The 13,008-nt window shown below is 53.6% G+C and overlaps 1 protein-coding gene across 3 annotated transcripts in view; it reads right to left on the bottom strand.

The window, feature by feature from the left end:
* Positions 1-641: 641 nt before the first annotated feature.
* Positions 642-13,008, bottom strand: part of VPS13D (vacuolar protein sorting 13 homolog D) — a 222,375-nt gene continuing 210,008 nt past the window's right edge. For all 3 annotated transcript variants that reach the window (XM_070404108.1, XM_070404109.1, XM_070404110.1), the window contains 3 exons: positions 12,188-12,319; positions 2,789-3,029; positions 642-1,151 (listed from right to left, as the gene is read on the bottom strand). In XM_070404108.1, the coding sequence (XP_070260209.1) occupies positions 1,020-1,151; positions 2,789-3,029; positions 12,188-12,319 (505 nt within the window). In that variant the 3' untranslated portion in view covers positions 642-1,019. The remainder of the gene's footprint in view (positions 1,152-2,788; positions 3,030-12,187; positions 12,320-13,008) is intronic.

The following is a 13,008-nucleotide window of genomic DNA, read 5'->3' as shown; positions in this document are numbered from 1 at the left end:
CCATGAAGTGACCCAGCCCTTTAACACTCGTACTTCCTTCCCTTTCCTAAGATGCGCCCTTTCGCTCGCCCCGTGTCCCTGAGACTGCGTCCGGCCGGCTGCGTGGGGCCGTGGAGCTGGTGCCCGCGGCTTTATTCCGAGGAGTCCTCGGCCCTTCTCCGCTGCTGCCCAGGAGGAAAGCGTCCTTACCGTGGGCCTCAGGAAACGTGCGGATTTTTGATTTGTTAAAACAAAGATTTCTACAGGACTTTTTCCTTCGAAATCAAACGGACTCCCCGATACTCACCCAGGGAAAGCTTGGTGTTCGTGTGGGCGAGTGCGGTCACAACACCCGATTTCCCTCAAAGCCCGGCTAAGCAGGAGACGGGCAGGAAAATAATCTGTCATAATCTAACACCTGCCTTTAAAATGGGGGAGAGAAATACAGAAAAGATGGGTTTCTGGGCCACTCCCCACCTCTGCGAGGGCCGGCTCCGGTTCCGGCCCGAGATCCGCAGGTCCGAGGGGGCTCTCCAGCACCGCCCGCCACCCACAAGCCCCTGCGCTGGGGACTCGCTGGTTTCCGGCCCTGAGACCTGATGCGCCGGCTTTCGAGTGCCTTTCAGAGTTCCCTGAACCAGACGCGTGGAGTTAGTGCAACAGAAGATCCAATATAACTTTATATTACTTTACAGTCAATAAGCCTTTACACACATCACAGGCCCTGCTGGGAAATACGCCTACATATTTACAAACACAGTTGTACATATATACATGGTAACAAAATACAGGGCAGTCCAAAAATTAGGTTCATCTCAGACACTTTTTAACGTTATTCAACCAATACCTTTAAAAAATTACTTCCCCATAATCTAAAGTGACCCCTGGCCCACAAATCAATGCAGTTGGTTTCCATTAGTATCCCCATCAGCATTTGCTTCCTCTCGTTCCTTGAGATCGTCCCCCAAACCATGAGAGGCTTGGCCTCTACCTCAGGCTCCCGATTGGCAGGTGGGTCGGCGCCCCGCGCAGCCTCGGCCTCAGGAGTCCAGCTCTAGCTGCTCCTGATTCTCACTGAGCCTCAGCATCAGCTGCTGTTCATAGTACAGGCTCTTCGCATAGTTTATCTCCTGGGATAGCTTGACCGCGAGGACCTCCGATTTCACGTGGACCTGCAGGACAGAACGGAGTGAGCACCTGCCCCGCCCGGGTCGGCGGGGGGTGGGGAGGGGGTGGGGAGGTAGGGGGGGTGGACAGCCACAGGGCCCAGCTGTAGAAACCAGGACGTGTATTTTTAAGAGTCGGCCTCCGGGGCCCTACTCCCAGTTAATGCTGATTTCAGGGGGAGCGGGGGCACGGAATCTGTGTCTTTTAACAAGTTCCCCGGGTGACTGTGCAGCCAACCCGCAGAGACCTGAGGTTGGGGACTCCCTGTACCTGGGGACCAGCCTCGGCCCCTGCAGGCTAAGAGCATGAATAAGGGACTGCACCTTGGGATTCAAATCCACACCTGGCCCACAAAGGCCTCCGGCCTTCCTTCTCCAGAACACGGAGCGGCTCGCTTGCCTTGAAAGGGGCAGCCATGCAGCTGGCCAGGCTCCCCGTCATGGAAGGAACTTGTGGAAATAACTCATGCTTTTGGGTGTTAACTCTGTTAATCTACCAGCCCTGACTTAAGCCAATGACCCCAGGGGAGCCTGCACAAGCCAAACCAAACCCAAGTGCATTCCTGGGCAGGAGCAGGTCAAGGGAAAGAGGCCCCCAAGGCTGGTTGCTATTTCTGATCTGTAGAAAGACCCAGAGATAAGCAGGGGCATTTTAATGACGCACCCTTCCCTCATGCGGGCCTGAGAATGCCGGCATTCGGGGAGGAAGGAGCAGGACTAGCCCTGGGCTTCGTGGAGACCGAGTCGGAAGAGGGCCAGGACGGGGCTTCCTCCCACGTGCTCCCGGAGCCAGCAGTCCCTCCCAGGAGACGGCCACGTGGTCTGGGGTCACACAGCACCTGGGTTTGAACCCCAGCTCCTTATGGCGATGGCTGGTTATTAATAGCAACATCCTTTTTTAAAAGTCCTGCCATAGCAACATCTTCTAGCCTTTTATACTTAAAAATGTAAATTTTATTTATGGAGCACTTACCCTGGGTAGAGGCCTCTGCTAGATAGTGCATCTTTGCACAGAAAAAGTTAGTTTCCGATTGTTACACAGACAAACAAGAGAAGCCGGTGTGCTGACACCGGCCTGGATCCAGTGCGCCCAGAGTCACAGTTGGGAAAAGCCCGCATCATGTCAGTGGGTCCCCACTGCTAACATCCACGGGCCCTGCGGCACAGGTGCTGGCACGTGCTGGGTCCCGGAGGCAGAGCTGGGAGGCAGCACCCCCTCATGAGCACGCAGCCAGCTCCTCTGTGCGGGACTGGGAGGCAGCACCCCCTCGTGAGCACGCAGCCAGCTCCTCTGGGCGGGAGGAGGCAGCACACCCGTGAGCATGCAGCCAGCTCCTCTGGGCGGGAGGAGGCAGCACCCCCATGAGCACGCAGCCAGCTCCTCTGTGTGGGACTGGGAGGCAGCACCCCCGTGAGCACGCAGCCAGCTCCTCTGTGCGGGAGGAGGCAGCACCCCCGTGAGCACGCAGCCAGCTCCTCTGGGCGGGACGGGGAGGCAGCACCCCTGGGGTAACAGCCCAGCCTGGCCCCGCAGAGAGCTCCCAGGAGGAGAGTGAGCAGGCAGAGGTGCCCGTGGGCCTCGCTGTCTCTCACACTCTGACCACGTGGTTCAGGAGGGCGGAGGGGTGGCCGTGTACACTCACCATGGGCTTCTGCTGGGACGGGCCGGGGATGGACACTCCGCTGCTCGTGTTCACCGCCTTCTTGGTCACCTGCACGTACACCTTCCCGTGGTCTTTGGAGACGAGGCAGTGGTAGAGATCGTCGTACTTGACTTCCAGGAAAATGGCCTCCCGGTCGACGTAGTCCCCACTTTTCAGGAAATAGACGGCCTTGGAGGAGATGAGCACGCAGTAGCTGTCGATGTTCTCCACGGCGATGAAGCTGCCAAGCAGAGGGGACGTGAGCAAGGCGCCCGGAGCTCTCTCCCTGTCGCTGAGCCAGCGGGGGTGTGTGTGTGGGGGTGCGCCCTGGTGTCTAAAGGCCTGGCCCCAGTTCAGGCTCCCCCCCCCCCCCCATTTATGAATTAGGAACAAAAGCAAGGCTGGCATCGCGGCCCTTTCCACGGGCGGCTCGGCCAACGTTAGCGCACGATGACGGCCAACAAGAGAAACCACTTCACCCCGAAAGTGTGTTGTGTGGGGCGTCTCCAGGGAGACCTTTCAGGTAGTGTGGGGCTCGGAGAAAACTGTAACAATGCTCTGCTGGACGAAACAGAGGAAGAAAAGAGAATGTGTTGAAGTGTGGACGGAGCAGCTGAGGAAGTTCTCAGAGCGCAGGGAGGCCAACACCACGCCGGCAGGCAGGCAGGCAGGCCGGGGGATGGAGATGGACGGAGGCAGTGGAACCAAACAGGTCGCCCAAGGGGCCCGAGGCCCCACGTTTGCACTCCGACATCTACTTCCTTTCTGCCTCAGTCCTAAGAGGAGGCCGCTCGGCCTCTGCTCAGCACCTCCAGGGACAGGGCACCAGTGGGACCTCCACTCCGTTTTCAGAAACGCCACAGGCAGGTGCTTTTGCTAGTCCAGCTGCAATCCTGACTTTCCTAACTTTCAGCCATTGCTTCTCAGGGCTTTAGGGCAGCTCAGAAAAAACCTCCTCCCTCCCCTCCCCGGAGCGCCCAGATGAAGGGAAGGTCTGCAGGGAAGGCCTCGCTCAGCCCCCGAATGCAGCGAATGCAGCGCAGTGACCCCGGGGGCTGTGGCAGCTCCGGCCTGGCTGCCTCCGCATCTGTGACAGCCCCCACAATGGGCGGCCAGCGACGGAGAGCGGCGGCGGCAGGAACACTGAGAGCTGACCGCAGGCTGGCTGTCAGGCTGCGGCCCCCTGGGCCTTGATGTCCTGAGAGGAATTTGCAAACTGTTGCTCAGAGCCCAGGCTGCCCTCGGAGCTGCTGGAGGACCAGGTCCCAGGACGGCTTTGTCTCGACGTCAGGGAAGGAGGCCTGCCTGCTGGTGACAGGCAGCTTTCCTCTCAGTCCCAGCATGTGCCAGGCACTTGCCACCCTGCATTCAGGACACACGGTCCTCAGCCACCTCCATCCTCCCCTCAGCCACCTCCATCCTCCATCCTCTCAGCCACCTCCATCCTCCCCTCAATCACCTCCATCCTCCCCTCAATCACCTCCATCCTCCCCTCAGCCACCTCCATCCTCCCCTCAGCCACCTCCATCCCCCCCTCAGCCACCTCCATCCTCCCCTCAGCCACCTCCATCCCCCCCTCAGCCACCTCCATCCTCTCTCAGTCACCTCCATCCTCCCCTCAGCCACCTCCATCCTCCCTCTCAGCCACCTCCATCCTCCCCTCAGCCACCTCCATCCTCCCTCTCAGCCACCTCCATCCTCCCCTCAGCCACCTCCATCCTCTCTCAGTCACCTCCATCCTCCCTCTCAGCCACCTCCATCCTCCCCTCAGCCACCTCCATCCTCCCCTCAGCCACCTCCATCCCCCCCTCAGCCACCTCCATCCTCCCCTCAGTCACCTCCATCCCCCCCTCAGCCACCTCCATCCTCCCCTCAGTCACCTCCATCCTCCCCTCAGCCACCTCCATCCCCCCCTCAGCCACCTCCATCCTCTCTCAGTCACCTCCATCCTCTCCTCAGCCACCTCCATCCTCCCCTCAGTCACCTCCATCCTCCCCTCAGCCACCTCCATCCTCCCCTCAGCCACCTCCATCCTCCCCTCAGTCACCTCCATCCTCCCCTCAGTCACCTCCATCCTCCCCTCAGTCACCTCCATCCTCCCTCTCAGCCACCTCCATCCTCCCCTCAGTCACCTCCATCCTCCCCTCAGCCACCTCCATCCTCCCCTCAGTCACCTCCATCCCCCCCCCAGCCACCTCCATCCTCCCCTCAGCCACCTCCATCCTCCCTCTCAGCCACCTCCATCCTCCCCTCAGCCACCTCCATCCTCCCCTCAGCCACCTCCATCCTCCCCTCAGCCACCTCCATCCTCCCCTCAGCCACCTCCATCCCCCCCTCAGCCACCTCCATCCTCCCCTCAGCCACCTCCATCCTCCATCCTGAGGTCTCACAAGTCCCAACCTCTCGGAGTTTCCCCGGAGGCACTCCAACCCCACCCCACTTTTGAACACCTAACTGCTCACCTTCAAAAGCACCGTCAGACACTCACGTGTCCTGTCTCTGGTTCCTGGACAGGACTCAGCGCTGACCATGCGGATGGAGCAGTGGGTCCACACCCCCACTCCGTCCCCACCACCGAGCACTTGCTCGGCAAGGATCGCCTGCTTCCAGTCGCCATTTAATCACGGCCTCACATGGCCACACTGGAGTTTATTGTTCTATTCCAACCGGTGGGCAATGCCAAGAACGCAGATTTGTGACGTCTCGATGCCCAAATGAAAACTACCCAGCAGCTTTGGGGTCCAGGCCGCTCAGCACACAATCCCCACCTCCTGGGCCTGCCCGTCCTGGGACAGAGCTTGCCCACTTGTTGGAACTACATGGGATCCACATCGCTGGTCCAGGGGAAGGAAAGGGACTGAGAGGCAGACAGAGAGCGGTAAACACTGCTTCCCGACCAACAGGAAGCACCGCGGGCCAGCCAGGCCCTGCTGGGGAATCAGGCGCAGGTGGAGCACGGCCATGGCTGCCGGTGCCGGTGAGCGGCAGGTGGCTGCGGAGGCTGGCCTGGCTCTCGAAGGAGACCCCCCAAAGCTGGCCCGTGCAGTTGGGTGAGGGCAGGAATGTGCACTATAAATCCAACTGAGATGATTTCTGTTCTGGGCTGCTCTGCCCAATCCCCCGCCCCCACATCACCCCGGCTGGCAGCCCCTGTGGCTGACGTTGTGCACAGCCCTGGAAAGGGCCGGCCTCCCTTCCACGCCCGCCCAGTGGCTGGCATTATTAGTGCACTTTCCACTGGAACTTTTATAGGCTTTAAAATAGACTCCTTTTCAAGATGCCACAGATGGTGCAAGTCCTGGGTCAGGCCAGAACCCTGGGGGGCAGGGCGGCTCTGAGCTGGGAGGCCGTGCTGGGCGGCACCTCCCATGGTGTGCACTCGCGGCAGCGGAGGGAAACCCTGTGGCTGTGGATCCGCCAGGCCAGCTGCCTTCTCTGCGGTCCAGTTTCTTCATCAGACAGAGATGATACTACCTGTCAGCTTCCGGCACAAACTTAGTGAAGTCAAAAGAATTCAAGGCCATACAGATCAGGGAGGGACGGGAGCAGTAAAGGGCACAGATCTCGACGCTGGGAGTCCTGGGGCCCATTCCCAGGAATGTAGTCAGAGTTAAGCCTCGGATTGACCTGTGGCAGAGCCACAAAGAAGTCCCAGCTTAGAGGGCAGAGCCCTCTTAGCTTAATTAAGCTTAACCTTATAGCCCTCCCTAGTTCCTTCCTTGGTGGCTAATGGACTGTGGGAGGTGCAGCAAGTGCTGCCAAAACAAGTGAAACTCACAAGCACATTGTAACTATGTTGACCAGTGCCTTGTTTTTCTCTGACTATAAAATAAAGCCTCAGCTTGCTGGCTGGATCCTTCTCTGTGGCCTCATCCAGGCACAGGAGACCCACCGAGCCCCAGCTATATTCTCTTTGTCTGTCTTTTCTTTAATCCTTCACCGCCCCTCCTCAGGCTCACTAAACCCTTGGCTGTGCTGGCACGGCACACAGGAAGGGAGACGGTGAGCCACAGCAGGCAGCTGGAGCACAGGATCCCCACCACGGTTGGCACAGTATCCCCACCACTGTCGGCACAGTATCCCCACCACTGTCGGCACAGGATTCCCACCACGGTCGGCACAGGATCCCCACCACGGTTGGCACAGGATCCCCTCCCCAGTTGGCACAGGATCCCCTCCCCAGTTAGCACAGGAACCCAGAGATGGACCTGGCAAAACAATCTCCATTTTCCTCCTGCCGCTTCCTTGGCAGCGCCCCCTCTCACACACATGTGCACGGGTACATACTAGTACACACTTGCAGGTACATGCACACATACACACGTGTGTCCATATGCATACAATGCACACACACATACATGCACACACACTTTTTTTAAAATTATAAAATCTGGAAACTGCATTGAAGAATAAATGAAACTAAGCTCAAGATGAGGGGTTCTCTCTTGTAATGGAGACCGACCCCAAACTTGTCACTGCCAGAAAGGAGCCAAAAGTCGGGGGTAAGAGAAGCAGGGCCCAGCAGGTGCTCCGGGCAGGCTCCGCTGCCAGCACCCTCCCTTCCTGGCCATCCACCCTCGGAGGCCTGCCTCCCCAGGCTTCACATGAGGGGCTCAGGGCTCGCCAACGGAGCAGCCGTGGCTACCGCTGTGTGCCTGTTGAGTCAGACACTGGCTTCCTGCTCTGTCCCCCATGTAACCGCGCTTCTTCACGCAGGGCTGCTCCGGCCCACGAGGCGTGGCGCTGGGACACCTCAAGGCTGACACAGAGAAAGACAGCCCCCGGGTCTCAGGTGGCCCTGAGTGCATCCCGCTAGTCTCTGACCTGCTGGGGACTCCGAGGGATGGGGAATGAAAGCACGTGGCAGGAACGGAGCTCGGGACCAGGACGTCCCTCAGACACGAGCACCGGAGGCCACCGGGTTCTGGGGCCTGTCTCAGGTTGCTGTAGGTGCTACTAATCCTACACAAAGCAGGGTTTTCAGACTTTGGTTAAAAGTTTTACTTTAACGCTCCTTCACGAAGAGAAAGAGGAACGCTGACTTGGGATAGTGTCAGAAAGTTTCTTCAGAGAGAAAGGAAGGCTGAGCACACGGCGCACACCACCCTGGGAGCTCGGGCACCCGGACAACACCCCAGACCACGACCACCTCGGGGGCTTTCTCAGCAGCACCGGTGGCATCACCAACGCCAGCCCGGGCTCGCACTCGGTGGCGTGGAACGCCTCCTCCAGGCCACATGGGCAACGGGACCTTCTCCCTTCTCTCCGCAGCACATCTCCCTCCGCCTGCGGGACCAGGACGGCCCACAGCCTTCCCCAGCTTTCCAGGCTGTGTTGATCACTTCCTGGTGGCCCATAACACATGGCTCACACTTCTATTTTAAAAGCAATCCTGTGTTACAGATAGTTGGTGATATTGTCTGTTACCCTTGCTAGACTGTAAACGTGTCGAGGAAACAGCAAATTCCTTACTCGTCCTTGCACAGTAGGATTCAATAAATGTACATGCTTGGTAGTCTCAGAAAATGACAATGAAATGACATCGTAAGGTCAACGTGCCACTTCACATGCTGGCTGTAGCCTACCCTGTGGTAAAGGTAAAACATCCTCTCAGATCTCCTGCGTTTACGGATCAAAGACTTAGCAAGTCCTTACCCTCGGTCAGGACAGCTGGAAAACCTGCCACGTGAAAGTTGTAATTCGGTGGCATATCAAAGCATGTCAATTCCCTAGGTGTCAATGCTTAATGATAGATTATTTCCTGGTTTAGAAAAGGTAGCCACTGAACTCTATCCCTTCCTCACAAGGACCTGTCTTGTTTTGACTATGAGGTTTGTATTTATAATTACGTGCTATTAGAATCAACGCTATGACCTGTGCTCAAACAAATCTTCCTGCTTTCTCTCTATCTGCAACGGCTCAAGAAGGACAGGCGAGACACAAATACCATAAACATTACGTTTACAAAGAGGGTGAGGGGGGAGAAGTTTACTCTGGGTTTTATTTCTTCCTGTGCTCTCTGAACTTGCTAACCATGCATGAGTTTATCTCATCAAAAAGAGAAAGGACTTAGCTCATTGGTGGGTCTATAGGCTATATTTGTTTTATTTTTTATATTTTTTCTGTACGTAACTTGGTCTCTGATGAAGAATTGGAAATAAAATAGCCACTTTTATTTATTTATTTTTTTAAAGAAAATGAGGTTCCTGGCTACAGATAGACACCAGTCATAAAGAAAAATCAATTTAATCAGATAGGACAAATTTTACTTTGACATCAGCTTAAGCCAGAGGGATCCTATTTCAAAACCCAAATTGAGAAAAATGGGAAGCAATGGTAATTCTGCAACATACCAGAGAAATATTCGATTCATTCGAAACTAAAGCCTCCGCAGCTGGCCAGACCTTTAGTCGCATGTCAGTAACTATCTTTTTAATACTAATTAATTAAATAAAATGAAAAAAAATGGGATGAAACTTGATCTGGGAGCACAAAGTTGAAGTAACCATGGCACTGGGACTTTGTGGGGTTTTCGCTGCATCAGGAAGTAATTACACAATATTTTCCAGAAGTGAAACAGTGAGTCTAACTGGAAAAAAATGTGGAAACATTTAGTTAGAACAGTAGAGCAAGGTATTAAAGATCCTTTTAAGGGGTTAACTCTGAAGGAAAATATGCAAATAATTAGGTCTGTAAACATGTTCTTAATTACAATTCTAGGATAAAAGTCAGAGGTATAATTGGCACTCGTGTGCTTTTCCTGAAAACCCTTTCTTGCAAAGTGACGATTCTAATGCTCATGTCGCCAGGAGGACCCTGCCTGGCAGCTGAGGACCCATCAGAGAAACACCGCTGAGTCCCTGGCGACTCCTCCTCGCACACGGAGGAAGGCCGTGGGCACCTGCCTCCTTCCACACTCACCGGCGAGATTTACCTCACGTGCGTGGAGACACATGGTTTTCATCTTTAGTCAAACTTCACTCATGCCAATCTCTTTCCCCAGTTCACATGAACTTCAAGAGTTTCAGGAAATCTATTTTACCGACTCCACTCGGATTCCCGTTTTCAGTTTGCCACGGCTGTTCTCAGGGGGTGCGGCTCACTTTCTCCCTGAGCTTCTGGCACATGTCATTCTACCGAAAATGAATTTCGCAAGGACTGGAGATGGAATTAAATGCACAATGTACAGTAATTTATCATCTCAACCTTTGATACCGCTCCAAAGAAGGAAAAGGGAACATTAATATAATGTTAAACTGCAGCTACACAAACATTTCCTGAGTGCCCATGACGTGCCAGGCACTGTTCTAGGTGCTGAGGGCTCTTCCGAGAATGGAACAGACACAGCTCCCTGCCCTCCTGGGGTCACCATTCTAGCAGACTCTGCCCTTGCCAGGTTGAACCTGAAGGATGACTTCTGGGCCTTCTATCCAAAGGCCAAAAGTCCCACCAGAAAAGTGGCATAGCCTGGCCAGCGTGGCTCAGTGGTTGCGCATTGACCTATGAACCAGGAAGTCACGGTTCAATTCCTGGTCAGGGCACAATGCCTGGGTTGCAGGCTTGATCCCCAGTGTGGAGTGTGCAGGAGGATCAATGATTGATGTTTCTCTCTCTCCCTTCCTCTCTGAAATCAATAAAAAAAAAAAAAAAAAAATATATATATATATATATATATATATATATATATATATTTTAAAAAGTGGCATAAAGAGCAGTCACGTCACCAAATCCTCACCACAAGGAAGCAGGAATATACAGTCATCCCTGGAGTGAGACCTCATTAGGATTGTGGATACTGGAGTGATGGCCAGGGCTGAGGCTGGACTAAAAGAACAGAACGTACGAATGACGCCTGCCATGGACTGAATTAAGTCCCCCTTCATTTCCGATGTTGGAGCCCTCACCCCAATGTGACTGTTTGGAGTATGAAAGTAATTAAGGTCAAATGAAGTCCTAAGGGTGAGGCCCTGATCCTACAGGATTAGTGTTCTTATGAGAGACACCAGACAGAGACCTCACTCTCTATCCTGTGCCATGTGAGGACACAGCAAGAAGGTGGCCACCTGTAAGCCAAGAAGAGAGCCTTCACCAGTAACGAAATCGGGCATCACCTTGACCTTGGACTTCCCAATGTCCCAAACTATAAGAAAATAAATTTTGTTGTTTAAGCCACTCTGTCTATGGTGTTTTGTTATAGCAGCTGGAGCTGACTGAGACAATGTAATGCACCTCCATCAAGAGCCCTTCCAGGAACACTGCAGAGGGTGCAGGTAACACCAAACACATCCAGGGAGGCGCCATCCTATCCAGCGGGCAACAAATGGATTCTGGATTTGACTGCTGATGCCCCCATTCAAATGCTGCTACAGAAATACGAGATGGAGTCAGTTCACCACTGTCTCTACCAATGACATTGAAGGTTACCCTCTACTTCGGACACTTCTCCACCAACCCAAAAGCAGCCACAGCCCTCAGAAACTTCCCTCGTTTGCTTTATCTTAAAGTGATACATAACCACTGAAAGAAATTAAACTAGCGCTGGCCGGGGGCTCAGCTGTTTGGAGTGTCATCCGTACACCGAAAAGACTGTGGTTCTATTCCCGGTCAGGTCACATACCTAGGTTGTGGGTTCGATTCCCCATTGGGGCACCTATATGAGGCAACTGACCAATATTTCTCTCTCTCTCTCTTTCTCAAATCAATAAACATATCCCTGGGTAAGGATGAAAAATAAATAAAAAAAATTAAACTAGCATTTGCTACTCATCAGGCATAACTAACTGCTTTCTCTGGGCTGGTGGCTCTAACACTTACTTAGGCTAGTGAGCATATTATATGAAAAGTCCCCACAGAATACCCTAAAATACTGATATACTGAATTCTATCCTATCAACTCGGGATAATTTCACTAGTTTAAAATACTACAAGAGCCCAGGAATAGAAGGCTCCTCATTCAAAGAGAAACAAAACAATCCTAAGAAAATTGCATTCCCCAAATTTTCAGTTACTAGTTATTATTGGTTTATCTGCTTTGTTTCACTAGCTTTCAGCAGCAAACACTAGAACACTAAAGTTTAAGACAATTTTACAGGGTTTTGGAAAAAAACCTTAAAATTGAGAGTATTTTATTATCGTCTCTCTTTGATCTAGAAAGAAACTGCCACTTTCTAGAAATAAAACATGAAGACCCCACTCTGAAACTCAGTTTGAGAAGCACAGCTTTAAGAAAAAGGCTGTTTTCAAGCGGCTTATCTGAACCTCTAAAACATTTGGGCCCAAGAATCTCTGACCAGTTTCAAGGTCTAAGAGTCATGATGATATTCGGGTCAGATGGGAACGTCTCAGACTCAGAGACAGAAAAGACAACTCGGCAACCAACAGGGCCGGCTCCCCACTTACAACTCGTCCTGTATGTTGTCCGTCAGCTTGAAGAGCTGCTCCTGCCCTTCGGCCTGGCTCTCCGAGTAGCGGGGAAGCAGCCCCTGGGGCCCCGTGCAGCACCGCGGCTTCCGCACCCTCTGCGCCTGCGTCCTACGTGGGGAAAGGGACAAAAAGCAGAGGTTAGGTGTTAGAATGATTTCCCAGCTTCATCTAAGTCTAACCCACTACTTACTACAACACACACTCTACGTTTAGTGACTGGAATTAAACCACAGTATTCGCTGTGATGCACAATGAGATTGGGGTTAAAGACACCAATTTTGAATTAGAACCTTGCCTTCGCCTTCTCCTAGCTATGTGAAAATGGACAAGTCGGTTAACTTCTTTAACCCTTGGTTCATTTTCTCTGTAAAATCAAATAAAATAATGCCCGACACGCCTGTGCCTGACAGAATGTGGCTGTCCACCAGAGGTGGCTGTGCCTGCTGTGGTCATCACTGCTGGACTTCGATCCGGGCACCTCCGGACTTCCAGGGTGGGGAAGAAGGGTGAGGGACTGTGGGCATTTAAAAGCACATGCCCAGCTGCTGGATTTCTTCTACGATGCGCTCAGCTGCCTGGGGACAGGGTGAGGGGCCCAGGAACCACGTGAGGAGGAAGAAAGGCTCCGTGGATGGGCCCCAGGCCACAGCCTGGGTCCTGCAGTGGCTCTCACTCAGGCCACTCAGCTGTCGGCTGCCCGAAGGAATCTGCTTTGCTATGGCTTTCGGGGCAGTGATGTTGTCTTTGTCCACAAACCACATACAGGATAACTGATAAGTGCTTTTTGGTGTTTTCCT

Source organism: Myotis yumanensis, unplaced genomic scaffold (genome assembly GCF_028538775.1).
Source record: "Myotis yumanensis isolate MYYU_CA2020_CCGP unplaced genomic scaffold, mMyoYum1.0.hap1 SCAF_2, whole genome shotgun sequence".
Taxonomy (NCBI): domain Eukaryota; kingdom Metazoa; phylum Chordata; class Mammalia; order Chiroptera; family Vespertilionidae; genus Myotis; species Myotis yumanensis.
Note: the sequence above shows the minus strand (reverse complement) of the source record. Positions and strands in the feature narration are given on the sequence as shown.